A 13913-nucleotide genomic window follows, 5' to 3' on the forward strand; every position below is an offset into this window, starting at 1 on the left:
GCTGCCTTTCCACATTTCAAGCCTTTAATAGCTTTTTCTATTTCAAGTATGGATATGTATTCCTGACTTCATGCCTGGTCAGTGTTTTTTATCACTGTGCTGTCATCACTGCTTGTTTCATTTAGCAGTTTATCATAGTAATTACTCCATACTTCATGGATATCTTTTTCTCCCGTTTTCACATCACGTTTATCATCTCTAATTCCTTTTACAGTACTCTTTCCTCCATTTCTAGGCTTCTTCAACTACCTCCAGAATATCTTGCCACCTTGATATTTATTTTCTGTGTTCTTTCCAAAGTCTTCCAATGACCTTTGTTTAGCTAGTTTTACACAGTGTTTCGCTTTCTTACATTTGTCTCTGTATTCTCTAAGAGCAAAAGCTGACTTATTTACCAGGAACTTTTGATATGCTTTCTTCTTTTCCTTTGCTGCCTCTTTAACTTCCTGTTTCCACCATGGAGTTATGATTTTTCTATCCTTGCAGACAACCTCACCACATGCCTCTCTGGCTGAATCAATCAGGGTTTTCTTCAAGGCTTGCCACTGCATATTCAAGGTTTGGTTCCTGTTCTCAAACTCTTTCATTTTTTTTTCAATAATCTTTGTGTATTTTAATCTACGGTTCACATCTGAGAGTTGCTCAACTTTAATTCCTTTAAAAACTTTCTTATATGTTATTCTTTTCAATATGAAATTCAATTTTTCCTGCTCAAGACTAAATAGTGATCACTTTCAATTTCAAATCCTCTGTACCCTCTGGTGTCCTGCACCAGGGAGAAAACATCACTATCAACAATAACATAGTCAACGAGACTTTTCTTATTTCTTGCCTCTTCTGTCCATGTGAATTTGGGCACATTTTTATGTTGGAACATGCTGTTAGTAATAACCAGTCCATGTTCTGAGCAGAAATCCAACAAATATTTGCCATTATTATTAGCTTTGCTCTTTTCTCCAAATTTTCCCAAAATATTTTTGTATGTCTCGCAATGATTTCCTACTCTGCTATTTAGATCCTCAACAAGGATCAACTTTTCCTTTTTCATTGTGTCAGTTGCTTTTTCTAAAGCATCAAAAAATTCCTTCACTTCTACCTTAGTAGAACCTTCTGTGGGACCATAGGCACAAATAAGTCTCATTGTCCAATTCCCCATTCTCATATTTGTCCACATTACTCTACTTGAGACTGCCTGCCATTCAGAAGATTAGCCTTGTATTTTGTGTTGAAGACTATGGCTACTCCTTTTCCTTGATTGTCATTGCCTGAATATAACATTTTGTATTTATTGTTCAGAAAGATCTCACTAGTTTTTGCCTTTTTTGTTTCAGTCACCCCATCTAATTCCTCAGCTAGCTCCATTTCTTTGCCATCCAGGCTTCTTATGTTGATAGTACTGATCTTTAACTCTGGTGATGTTGAGTTGGGGTGCGTGTGTGCTTTCAGATTTGTTCCAGTAGCTGACTTGTTGCGGTTCGCGCTGGTCCCGTGGCGAAAACAAAATGGGCCTTGGTTATCCGGGCAATGCCCCTGCCGGCATGAAATTTTGTCATGTTGTACCATCATTTTTTTATTTTGGTTTTACCAATAAGAATAAAATTTGGTCGGCTAAATACCAAATTGCCAGCCCATCCTTGTTCATTCAGTATCCAGGAACTTCTCGTGGTGCACCCTGTAGGATGCACCATAAGAAGGTGAGGATTAGACATTAAGTCAGAAGTCCTAGTTGGTTCTCCGCATTCCCTTAAAGGGTATGTGGAGGTCTCCTCTCAATTATACAGCTTTGACCCTTAAGTACTCCAATAATAATCCACAAAATTAGTTCTTATATTTATTGATATATCCGGGAATTGCATTTAACTTTTGCATAGAAACTCCTTTACCATCTTTTCAAACTTTGTATTTTCTGTATGTTACTAATTTCTTCTTCCTCTCTAAATCCAGCTGTGAACAATATGGTGTCTCAGATTTAATGGGATTTTGACCATTGAATACATGTGATATCATTCAGCAACCTCTTCTTTTCTAGCAGAGGACATGTTGCTTTTATACTTTTGAATTTTTTTATTGTAGACCTTGCTTAGATCTCATACAAATGTAACAGACTTCCCTCCTACCTACCTATCTCTAACATATTTATACTTGCACTATAGCATGTTCATTGCTTTTGTGTATTCCTAAACAACCATAACTATAGCAGACCCTGCTGCAATATTAATTGAAATTATGATTCATTTGAATTGTACTGATGATCTGGTTTTGAAATATATCTATTCACTGCAAATATGTTGCTATTCTGTGGTTTTACATACTGATTTCTCTTTACTGGTCTGCTGCATCATTTCTACTAGTTTTATATAAAAATTATTAATTTGTCATAAAAATTTTATTTTTGGGGTATTGCTTTTTGTTAAGTCCTGAATGTTTCTTCTAGTGCTGTGTTGTCATTTTGAAATAAGCTATAACTACAAGTTAATAATCCTCTCTGCATCAGCAACAGGCTGAAAATTAACTGAGATTATTCATCACTGTTGAGAGAGAAAAGAAAGAACACATCTCAGAAGGCATACTGAAGAAATCCAAACAGTAGCCTAGTATATACATCAGGAAAATATTTTTTTCATTTTCATCCTTTTGATCAATCAGCAGATATTCTAAAAAAAACATAATTTTTGATTTCTTCTATTTTTTGATCAGATTTCTTTATTTTCATAGCGTTCTATTTTATTATCAGGACATTATAAATTATGTGATAAAATTTTGGTAATTATCTGATACAATAAACTATAATCAGATGTTTTTGATTATAGTTTATTTTCAAGCTGTTCACAAGAGAATAAAAATATATTTTACATTGGGATCATGTGCCTTTACATTTTTTATTTATTTTTTATTTTATTTTTTAAAGGTATAAAGCAATAGTAAAAATGTTGCTTAATCAAAACTAGCAGAAAAAAGGTATTTATTTTCAAATATGCAGTATTTTCTTTTTTGTGGGATATCTTTTCAGAAAAATTTTATTCGCTGTTTTGTTTTTCAAAGTGAAGTGTGCAAGACTATTTTCTGGTTATTTCAAGCAACTGAACAGGGAAGAGAATTATAACAATGGTCATTATGTTATTAATATTGGTTTAGTATGCAGATGGCTTAGCAGTACATAACATCATAACTATTCATTTTAATTTCTAAGGAGTGATTCTTGGAAATGAGGTGACAAAACTGCAGCTCAGGAGAAGCAGATATTATAAATTATAAATGTCATGAGTATATGTAGATTTATGATTTGTTCATCATCATCAAATTCCTGCCATGTACCCTCAAGGGGTGTACAGGATATGATAGTACTACATGAAAAAAAAAAATTACATCATTATTAATTTCCTATCTACAATTTTGCTCCAAATCAGCCTGTTACTTGTCATCACTCCAACATTATCAGATCTTATATTTCTATCGTCTAAGGCACTTTGTACCGTATCAATCCACCTATATCTTGGTCTTCCTCTGGGTCGTTTTGCTGCCAACCTGTCAGAGAACACTTGTTTTGCTAATCTTTCCTCGCCCATTCTGTTTAAGTGACCATACCACCTGAGATTAGCTCTGCTAACGCATTCCTGGATGCTGACAATGCCAAGTTCTTTCCTAATATCCTCGTTTTTAATATGATACTGCCATTGATGCCATCTGTTCAAGCCTCTAATCTTTCTCAGGACTCTCATATCTGCGGTCTCTAGTCTTTAGTCAAGTGTTTTACTTCTGACCCAGCTCCCAAAATCCATAAGTTAAAACTGGTTTGAACACTGTCTTGTATACAGCTAATTTAGTGTTCCAACTAATTTCTTTCTTATTCCATATGAATTTATTCAATTGACTTCCCACCATACTAGCTTTGCTGATTCTGTTGTCTATTTCTATATTTAATTTACCATCTTTGGTAAAAATCATGCCTAAATAGCTGAAATGTTTTAGTTGTTCCACAGGTTCTCCATTCACAACACAGTTGACATTTTCAATGATTCTGCCTATTTTCATTGTCTTTGTCTTTTTATTGCTGACCTTCATACCATATCTATTACAACAGCTGTTCAATTTAGTCAGAGAATCTTGCAGACTTGTAGCGGATTTATTTAGAAGTATAACATCATCTGCATAAAGCAAAGAGCTGACATTAACATCTCCAATTTTGATATCATGTTTAATACCACTTTCCTTCATAATGTGATCCATATAGATAATGAATAACAGAGGGGATAATGTACATCCTTGTCTCACACCAGATTTAACATTAAACCATCTTCCTGTACTTCCTTCAATTCTAATTGCTGACTTACAACTCAAATAAAGACTAAGTATTGCTTGATATAATGCCCCATTGACACCATATAACTGCAGCGTATTGAATAGCTTCTCTCTTGGCACCTTGTCATATGCCTTTTCCAGATCGACAAAACTTAAATACAGATCTTTGTTATATTCCCATGCTTTCTCGACTATTTGTCGTAAAGTGAAGATCTGATCCTGACAGCCTCTATTTGGCCTGAATCCAGCTTGTTCTTCACCAAGCTTTTCTTCCACAATTCTTCTCAACCGTTTCTCAAGTATACTTGCATAGATCTTGCCAGCAACACTCAGTAGGGAAATACCTCTCTAATTCTCACATTCAGTTTTATTTCCCTTTTTATATATGGGTACTATGAGAGCTCTACTCCAATCATTGGGAATTGTCCCTCTGTCCAGGCTTTCTGAACTATGCAGTGCAGCCACTGTAAGACTCTTATACCACCATACTTCAGCATTTCTGGTCGAATATCATCTACTCCTGCTGCCTTTCCACATTTCAAGCCTTTGATGGCTTTTTCTACTTCAAGTATGGATATGTATTCCTGACTGCATGCCTGGTCAATGTCTTTTACCACTGTGCTGACATCACTGCTTGTTTCATTTAGCAGTTTTTCAAAGTAAGTACTTCCATACTTAAAGGATATCTTTTTCTCCCGTTTTCATGTCACCTTTATCATCTCTAATTCCTTTTATAGCACTCTTTCCTCCATTCTTAAGTTTCTTCAACAACCTCCAGAATATTTTGCCACCTTCTTGATATTTATTTTCTATATTATTGCCACAGTCCTCCCATGACTTTTGTTTATCTAGTTTTACACAGTGTTTAGCATTGTTGCATTTGTCTCTATATTCTCTAAGAGCATAAGCTGACTTATTTGACAGGAACTTTTGGTATGCTTTCTTCTTTTCCTTCACTGCCTCTTTAACTTCCTGTGTCCACCAGGGAGTTCTGATTTTTTTATCCCTACAGACAACTTCACCACATGCCTCTCTGGCTGAATCAATCAATGTTTTCTTCAGAGTTTGCCACTGAATCTCCAAGGTTTGATTCCTGTTCTCAAACTCTTTCATTTTTTCTTCAATAATCTTTGTGTATTTTAGTCTACAGCTCACATCTGAGAGCTGCTCAACTTTTATTCGCTTTAAAACTTTCATACACATTATTCTTTTCAATATGAAATTCAATTTTATCCTGCTCAAGACTAAATAGTGATCACTTCCAATTTCAAATCATCTGTACACTCTGGTGTCCTGCACCAGGGAGAAAACATCACTATCAACAATAACATAGTCAATGAGACTTTTCTTATTCCTTGCCTCTTCTCTCCATGTGAATTTGTGCACATTTTTATGTTGGAACATGGTGTTAGTAATAACCAGTCCATGTCCTGAGCAGAAATCCAACAGATATTTGCCATTATTATTAGCTTTGCACTTTTCTCCAAATTTTCCCAAAATATTTTTGTATGTCTCACAATCATTTCCTACTCTGCTATTTAGATCCCCAACAAGGACCAACTTTTCCTTTTTCATTGTGTCAGTTGCTTTTTCTAAAGCCTCAAAAAATTCTCCACTTCTACCTTAGTAGAACCTTCTGTGGGACCATAGGCACAAATAAGTCTCATTGTCCAGTTCCCCATTCTCATATTTGCCCACATTACTCTACTTGAGACTGACTGCCATTCAAGAAGATTAGCCTCGTATTTTGTGTTGAATACTATGGCTACTCCTTCTTTTCCTTGATTGTCATTGCCTGAATATAACATTTTGTATTTATTGCTCAGAAAGATCTCACCAGTTTTGGTCTTTTTTGTTTCAGTCACCCCTATTATGTCGTTTTGGTACTTATCTAATTCCTCAGCTAGCTCCATTTCTTTGCCATTCAGGCTTCTTACGTTGATAGTACCGATCTTCAACTCTGGTGATGTTGAGTTGGGGTTTATTTTCAGATTTGTTCCAGTAGCTGACTTTTCGCTGTTCGCCCTGGTTCCCTGGCGAAAACAACGATTTGTTTTACTGTAAAAAATCATACAAGTACAGAAACTGCAATTTATTCATAATTAGAAATAAGTTATATTTCTAATTATGAATAAACAAAAAATTTAGAACAGAACAGTAAACCTTTTAAAACTTGAACATATATGATTGATTTATAAAATTATTATTCTATGAAAGATATTATCTTGAATAAAGTTCTTTGAGTGGAGGTGGGGGGGTGGATTTCAGATACTGCTTTTGAAATATAAAAATATGTTGTGTACATTCTGCCTAACATCTTGGTTTAAAATGAGACCTACATTGCATACTGTAAGGAACTGTGTGTTTCTTGCTTTTAGTAGCATTGGCTCTTAAGAGACAATGCTGTAAACATGAATTAATCTAGTTAAGTGTTCTCCTAGATGTAAACAATTACGCCTATGTTATATTCTTCACATCTATATTTTGGTGTTGATGAAAATATTATGGCTGGTAGGATGGTCAAGAGATAAAAGCTAAGATATTCCTTCAGGGATATAAAACCAAAAATTGCTTTAGTCATGTTAGGCTATCTAATATGAAAATGTCATATTTAGTCCATGAAGGGCAAGCTTGATATATTCTGCCACCATAGTTTCTTATGACATCTAATAACTAAGAGAAAATTCAGTTCCTTGTGGTTATTTTATAGCTGATCACAGTATAAAAATTTAAAACTGTTTTTTTTTTCTCTCTCTCTCTCTCTCTCTCTCTCTCTGTGTGTGTTCACTGTGGATGTACATGTTATATCATGAGACAGTTGAAATGTAAACTTATCTGTTTACTTTTATTTTGAAAATTGTATTGCCATTTAAGTTTATTTTATGCCATTGTTTTATTACTATACATTTCATATCATTCAGATTATTCATATTTTGCTAGGAGTTACCTTGCACTGCTTAAAATTGTGGATGTACAACTAATGTTTCTACAGTTTTTTTCCTGAAGAATATTTTTCTCTGATCAGATTATAATTGTGTGAAACGTATTTATTATTTCATTTAAGCATCTCTCATTTAACTTAGCCAATTTTTTGGGGGAATATTTGGGAAAGGAGAGAGAAAAGGGTTCTGTTTCATTTCATGTTAACAAAATGACGTTGCTTTAAAGTTATATCCAAGCCATTTATTTTCCTATGAGGTGTGTCTGTACAATGTTAATAATGCAAACTTCTACTTTCTTTTCTGTTCCAGGTAATGTATATGACATATGTTAAGAACTGCAAATTCACTTCTCCATCAACATGGCCAATGATCAATTTCATGAAAATGTCACTAGTGGAGCTTTATTCTTTGGATCAGACTATTGCCTATCAGCATATGTTTGTTTATGTTCGACAACTGGGGATACATTTGCGTAATGCTTTGGTTGTAAAAAAAAAGGTATCATTTTGAAATGTTAAGATTTTATGTTAAAGTACGTATTAGAAATTAAATGACTTTCTAATATAAATACACCACATCAAATCGAAATAATGTATTTCACTGTTAATCAGCATTGCTATTTGATTGAAATGAAATCTTCCTTGATGTGAATATACCCATCACTGAATATTACCCAGTTATTTTTATCCAGTTAATCAGTCACATTCATTTTTAATATGAGAACTTTATAATTGAAATGTGAATATGTTATCTATCTTCAATGAACATAGCCAGCAGCATATTGCTTCAGGAACACACGCACAAAAAAAAAATAAATAAAATAAAACTGAATACAGGCTGAAATTTTTTCAGCCTTAGATGAAACCATATTCTTCATTCTGAAAGAGGTCCACATGGACTACCAAATAAAACTTAAATTTGAGCTATCTTTGGGTTAAGAGATCAATATCTTCTTTTTTACTAGAATTATACTTATTGATTTAGAATGGTGTACTTATTGGCATTTACATTTGTTCTCCCAATTGCTTTCTTCCAGCCTCATAATTTAATATCTTTTGATCAGGGAATAAATTCAGGACTGATAATACATCTCCTTGTTGGAGATATGAATAGCAGAGTAGGAAATGAATCCCACCAGGCATATTGGAACATTTTGGGAAAATTTGGAGAAAAGTGCAAAGCTAATAAAATGGTATTAACTAGACTTCTGCCCAGGACATGGACTAATCATTATTAACCCCATGTTTCAACATAAATCTGTGTACAAGTTCACACAGAAAGAAGACACAAGAAATAAAAAAAGTCTCATTGATTACATCATTGTTGATAGTGATATTGTAATGGCACTTTTTATATCAATCTACCTATATCTTGGTCTTCCACTGGGTCTTTTTTACCAACCTGGCAGAGAACACTTGTTTTGCTAATCTTTCCTCTCTGTTTAAGTGACCACCTGAGATTAGCTCTGCTAATAAATTCCTGGATGCTAACAATGTCAAGTTCTTTCCAATATCCTCATTTTAAATATGATATTGCCATTGATGCCATCAGTTCATGCCCCTAATCTTTCTCAGGACTCTCATATCTGTGGCCTCTAGTGTCCTCCAAATCGACCTGTTATCTGTCAAGGCTCCAACATTATCAGATCTTATATTTCTGTCTTCTAAGGCACTTTTTACTGTATCAACCCACCTATTTCTTGGTCTTTGGTTCTTTTTCCTGTCAACCTGGCAGAGAACACTTGTTTTGCTGATCTTTCCTTTCCCATTCTGTTTAAGTGACCATACTACCTGAGATTAGCTCTGCTAACATGTCAAGTTCTTTTCTAATATCCTCGTTTTTAATGTGATATTGCCATTGATACCATCTGTTCATGCCCCTAATCTTTCTCAGGACTCTCATATCTGTGGCCTCTAGTCTTTGGTCAAGTTCTTGATTTCTAACCCAGCTCTCAGATCCATAAGTTAAAATTGGTTTGAACACAGTCTTGTATACACCGAATTTAGTGTTTTGACTGATTCCTCTCTTATTCTATATATCAACCAGCTTTGTTGATTCTGTTGTCTATTTCCATATTTAATGTACTATCTTTACTAAAAATCATGCCTAACATCTAGAATACATTTATATTCAGTTTTCATGCCACCCCTGATTTCATGTTATCTCTGATTACTTTTACAGTACTTTTCCTCCATTTCTAAGCATTTTCAATAACTCCAGAATATTTTGCCAACTTCCCAATATTTATTTTCTATGTTCTTACTGTAGTCTTCGAATGACTTTTGTTTAGCTAGTTTTATATAGTGCTTTTTGTTTCTTACATTTTTCTCTATATTCTCTATGAGTACAAGCTGCCAGGAACTTTCCATGTGCTTTCTTCTTTTCCTTGCCGCTCTTTAACTTCCTAAGTCCATCATGGAGTTCTGATTTTTCTATCCTTACGGACAACCTCACCACATACCTCTCTGTGCTGAATCAATGTTTTCTTCAGGATTTACCATTGAATCTCCAAGGTTTGGTTCTTCTTTTCAAACTCTTTCATTTTTTCTTCAGTGGTGTTTGTGTATTTGAGTCTACATTCACATCTGAAAGCTGTCCAACTTTCATTCATTTTAAAACTTTCTAACACATTCTTCTTTTCAATATGAAATTCAGTTTTATCCTGCTTAAAACTAAATAGTAATTGCTTCCTATTTCAAATCCTCTGTGTACTCATGTCCTGAATAATAATATCATCATCTCATCATCTTCCTTTTACCCTCTTTTACCTTGCGGTGTCGAGGGTTAGTTAATCGTCGTACCTCAAACCGTTCACAGGATAAGGTGGTCAGCCCTATGCCCCGGTGTATCCTATGGCCTGTAGTGTTGAGTTCTCAAGGCCAGTTTGCCTGCTTGCGGGATGATAAACCCCTGATAAACTGGGGGAACTCTACTGTCTACGTCCAAGACCGGCTAACTTGGCTATGGCTGAGGAAGATCCTTGAGCTCCTCACGTCGTCGGCGGGAATCGAACCAAGGACACTCCTTCCCCAGGCATATGGTTGCGAAGCGCACAGCCACTAGGCTAACCGCGTGAATAATAATAATAGGAACTAATCCATGTCCTGAACAGAAATCCAGCAGGCATTTACCAGTATTAGCTTTGTTTTTGTTCCAAATTTTTCCAAAACATTTCTCTGTCTGGTAATGCAATCATTTCCTGCTCTACTGTTCATCATCATCATCATCATCAAATTCCTGCCATGTACCCTCCAGGGGTGTACAGGATATGACAGTACTACATGAAAAAATTACATCATTACTAACTTCCTATCTACAATTTTCCTCCAAATCAGTCTGTTACTTGTCAAGCCTCCAACATTATCAGATCTTATATTTCTGTTGTCTAAGGCACTTTGTACCGTATCAATCCACCTATATCTTGGTCTTCCTCTGGGTCGTTTTCCTGCCAACCTGGCAGAGAACACTGTTTTGCTGTAACAACCATCTTTTATCACTCAATTGTGGATAAATATCTCCTTTTTCATCAAGAAAAAACTTTGTGCTCTACTGTTTAGATCACAAATTTCCTTTTTCATTGTGCCCAGCTTCCTTCTTTAATGCCTCAAAAAATTCTTCCATTTCTTCCTTGGTAGAATCTTGTGTGGGACCATAAGCACAAATCTCATTGTCTAGCTCCCCATTCTGACATTTGCACACTTCACTCTACTTGATATTGCCTGCCATTCAAGAAGATTATCCTCATATTTAGTCTTGAATACTATAGCTATTCCTCTTTTCCCAGATTGTCATTGTCTGAATAGATTTTGTATTTGTTGCTTAGAAAGATCTCACCTTTCTTGGTCTTCTTTGTTTCTGCCACACTTATGTTGATCTGGTACCTATCCAATTCTTCTGCTAGTTCCATTGATATTTCTTATGTTGTTAGTACCAATGTTGAAGTTTGTTGATGTTGAGTTGGGGAGGTGTTCTAGTATTTGTTCCAATAGCTGACTTTTCGCTATTTGCCCTGGCTCCACAATGAAAACAGCAGGCCTTGTTTAACTGGGCGACGCTGCAGCCAGCATGAAATTCTGCCATGTTGTATCATCATCTTACATTGTGGTTTAAGCCAATAAGAATACAATTTGGTCGGCTATATCCCAAATTGCTATCCTCATTCATTCAGTATTCACATAGATACCTAACAGGGTGCACCGAGAAGTCATTATGTCAGAAGCCCTGGTCAGTTCTCCGCATTCCTTAAAAGGCTACATGGAGGTCTCCTCCCAGTTATACACTCTGTGTGCTTAATACATGATGTGCACTCTTTGGTTTGAAAAATCTGGACTTCAATCCTATTAGGATTGAAGAACATTTTAAAGTGTATTTAACATGCAGTTTGGACTTGCCTCACTTGGGTTGCCTTGAATAATTTTAAATAATCGAGGCTAGACTTTTATGTCAATCTCATCCACCTTGGATAAGAGTCTGAAACAATGGTTTACTTGTCTATTTTGAACGAGAAAAAAAAAAAAAATCTGGGATGTTTATTATTGCCAGCAAACTTTATTTATATTGATTAATTAAAATTCATCTTGGCAAATCATTTTTATGCTTTCCCAAATAGATCATCATCATCGTCAAATTCCTGCCATGTACCCTCAAGGGGTGCATGATATGACAGTACTACATGAAAAAAATTACATCATTATTAATTTCCTATCTACAATTTTCCTCCAAATCAGTCTGTTACTTGTCAAGACTCCAACATTATCAGATCTTATATTTCTATCGTCTAAGGCACTTTGTACCGTATCAATCCACCTATATCTTGGTCTTCCTCTGGGTCATTTTCCTGCCAACCTGGCAGAGAACACTTGTTTTGCTAATCTTTCCTCGCCCATTCTATTTAAGTGACCATACCACCTGAGATTAACTCTGCTAACGCATTCCTGGATGCTGACAATGTCAAGTTCTTTCCTAATATCCTCATTTTTAATATGATATTGCCATTGATGCCATCTGTTCATGCCTCTAATCTTTCTCAGGACTCTCATATCTGCGGTCTCTAGTCTTTAGTCAAGTGTTTTACTTCTGACCCAGCTCCCAAAATCCATAAGTTAAAACTGGTTTGAACACTGTCTTGTATACAGCTAATTTAGTGTTCCAACTAATTTCTTTCTTATTCCATATGAATTTATTCAATTGACTTCCCACCATACTAGCTTTGCTGATTCTGTTGTCTATTTCTATATTTAATTTACCATCTTTGGTAAAAATCATGCCTAAATAGCTGAAATGTTTTAGTTGTTCCACAGGTTCTCCATTCACAACACAGTTGACATTTTCAATGATTCTGCCTATTTTCATTGTCGTTGTCTTTTCATTGCTGACCTTCATACCATATCTATTACAACAGCTATTCAATTTAGTCAGAGAATCTTGCAGACTTGTAGTGGATTTATTTTGAAGTATAACATCATCCGCATAAAGCAAAGAGCTGACATTAACATCTCCAATTTTGATATCAGGTTTAATACCACATTCCTTCATAATGTGATCCATATAGATAATGAATAACAGAGGGGATAATGTACATCCTTGTTTCACACCAGATTTAACATTAAACCATCTTCCTGTACTTCCTTCAATTCTAACTGCTGACTTACAACTCAAATAAAGACTAAGTATTGCTTGATATAATGCCCCATTGACACCTTATAACTGCAGTGTATTGAATAGCTTCTCTCTTTGCCCCTTATCATATGCTTTTTCCAAATCGACAAAACTTAAATACAGATCTTTGTTATATTCCCATGCTTTCTCGACTATTTGTCGTAAAGTGAAGATCTGATCCTGACAGCCTCTATTTGGCCTGAATCCAGCTTGTTCTTCACCAAGCTTTTCTTCCACAATTCTTCTCAACCGTTTCTCAAGTATACTTGCATAGATCTTGCCAGGAACACTCAGTAGGGAAATACCTCTGTAATTTTCACATTCAGTTTTATTTCCTTTTTATATATGGGTACTATGAGAGCTCTACTCCAATCATCGGGAATTCGTCCCTCTGTCCAGGCTTTCTGAACTATGCAGTGCAGCCACTGTAAGACTTATACCACCATACTTCAGCATTTCTGGTCGAATATCATCTACTCCTGCTGCCTTTCCACATTTCAAGCCTTTGATGGCTTTTTCTACTTCAAGTATGGATATGTATTCCTGACTGCATGCCTGGTCAGTGTTTTTTATCACTGTGCTGTCATCACTGCTTGTTTCATTTAGCTGTTTTTCAAAGTAATTACTCCATACTTCAAGGATATCTTTCTCTCCTGTTTTCATGTCACCTTTATCATCTCTAACTCCTTTTACAGCACTCTTTCCTCCATTCCTAAGCTTCTTCAACAACCTCCAGAATATTTTGCCACCTTCTTGATATTTATTTTCTATATTCTTGCCAAAATCCTCCCATGACTTTTGTTTAGCTAGTTTTACACACTGTTTAGCTTTCTTACATTTGTCTCTGTATTCTGTAAGAGTAAAAGCTGACTTATTTGCCAGGAACTTTTGATATGCTTTCTTCTTTTCCTTCACTGCCTCTTTAACTTCCTGTGTCCACCAGGGAGTTCTGATTATGTTTTCTTCGGAGTTTGCCGCTGAATCTCCAAGGTTTGATTCCTGTTCTCAAACTCT

The 13913-nt window shown here is 35.4% G+C and overlaps 1 protein-coding gene across 1 annotated transcript in view; it reads left to right on the top strand.

The window, feature by feature from the left end:
* Noc2 (Nucleolar complex protein 2) overlaps positions 1–13913 on the top strand; it is a 173640-nt gene that overhangs the window by 83669 nt on the left and 76058 nt on the right. Inside the window, exon 9 of the mRNA XM_090407937.1 lies at positions 7551–7739. Within this exon, the coding sequence (XP_090264063.1) occupies positions 7551–7739 (189 nt within the window). The remainder of the gene's footprint in view (positions 1–7550; positions 7740–13913) is intronic.

This window comes from Typopeltis vanoorti, chromosome 2, assembly GCF_054136105.1.
Source record: "Typopeltis vanoorti isolate ZY-2024b chromosome 2, IOZ_Tvanoo_1.0, whole genome shotgun sequence".
Taxonomy (NCBI): Eukaryota; Metazoa; Arthropoda; class Arachnida; order Uropygi; family Thelyphonidae; genus Typopeltis; species Typopeltis vanoorti.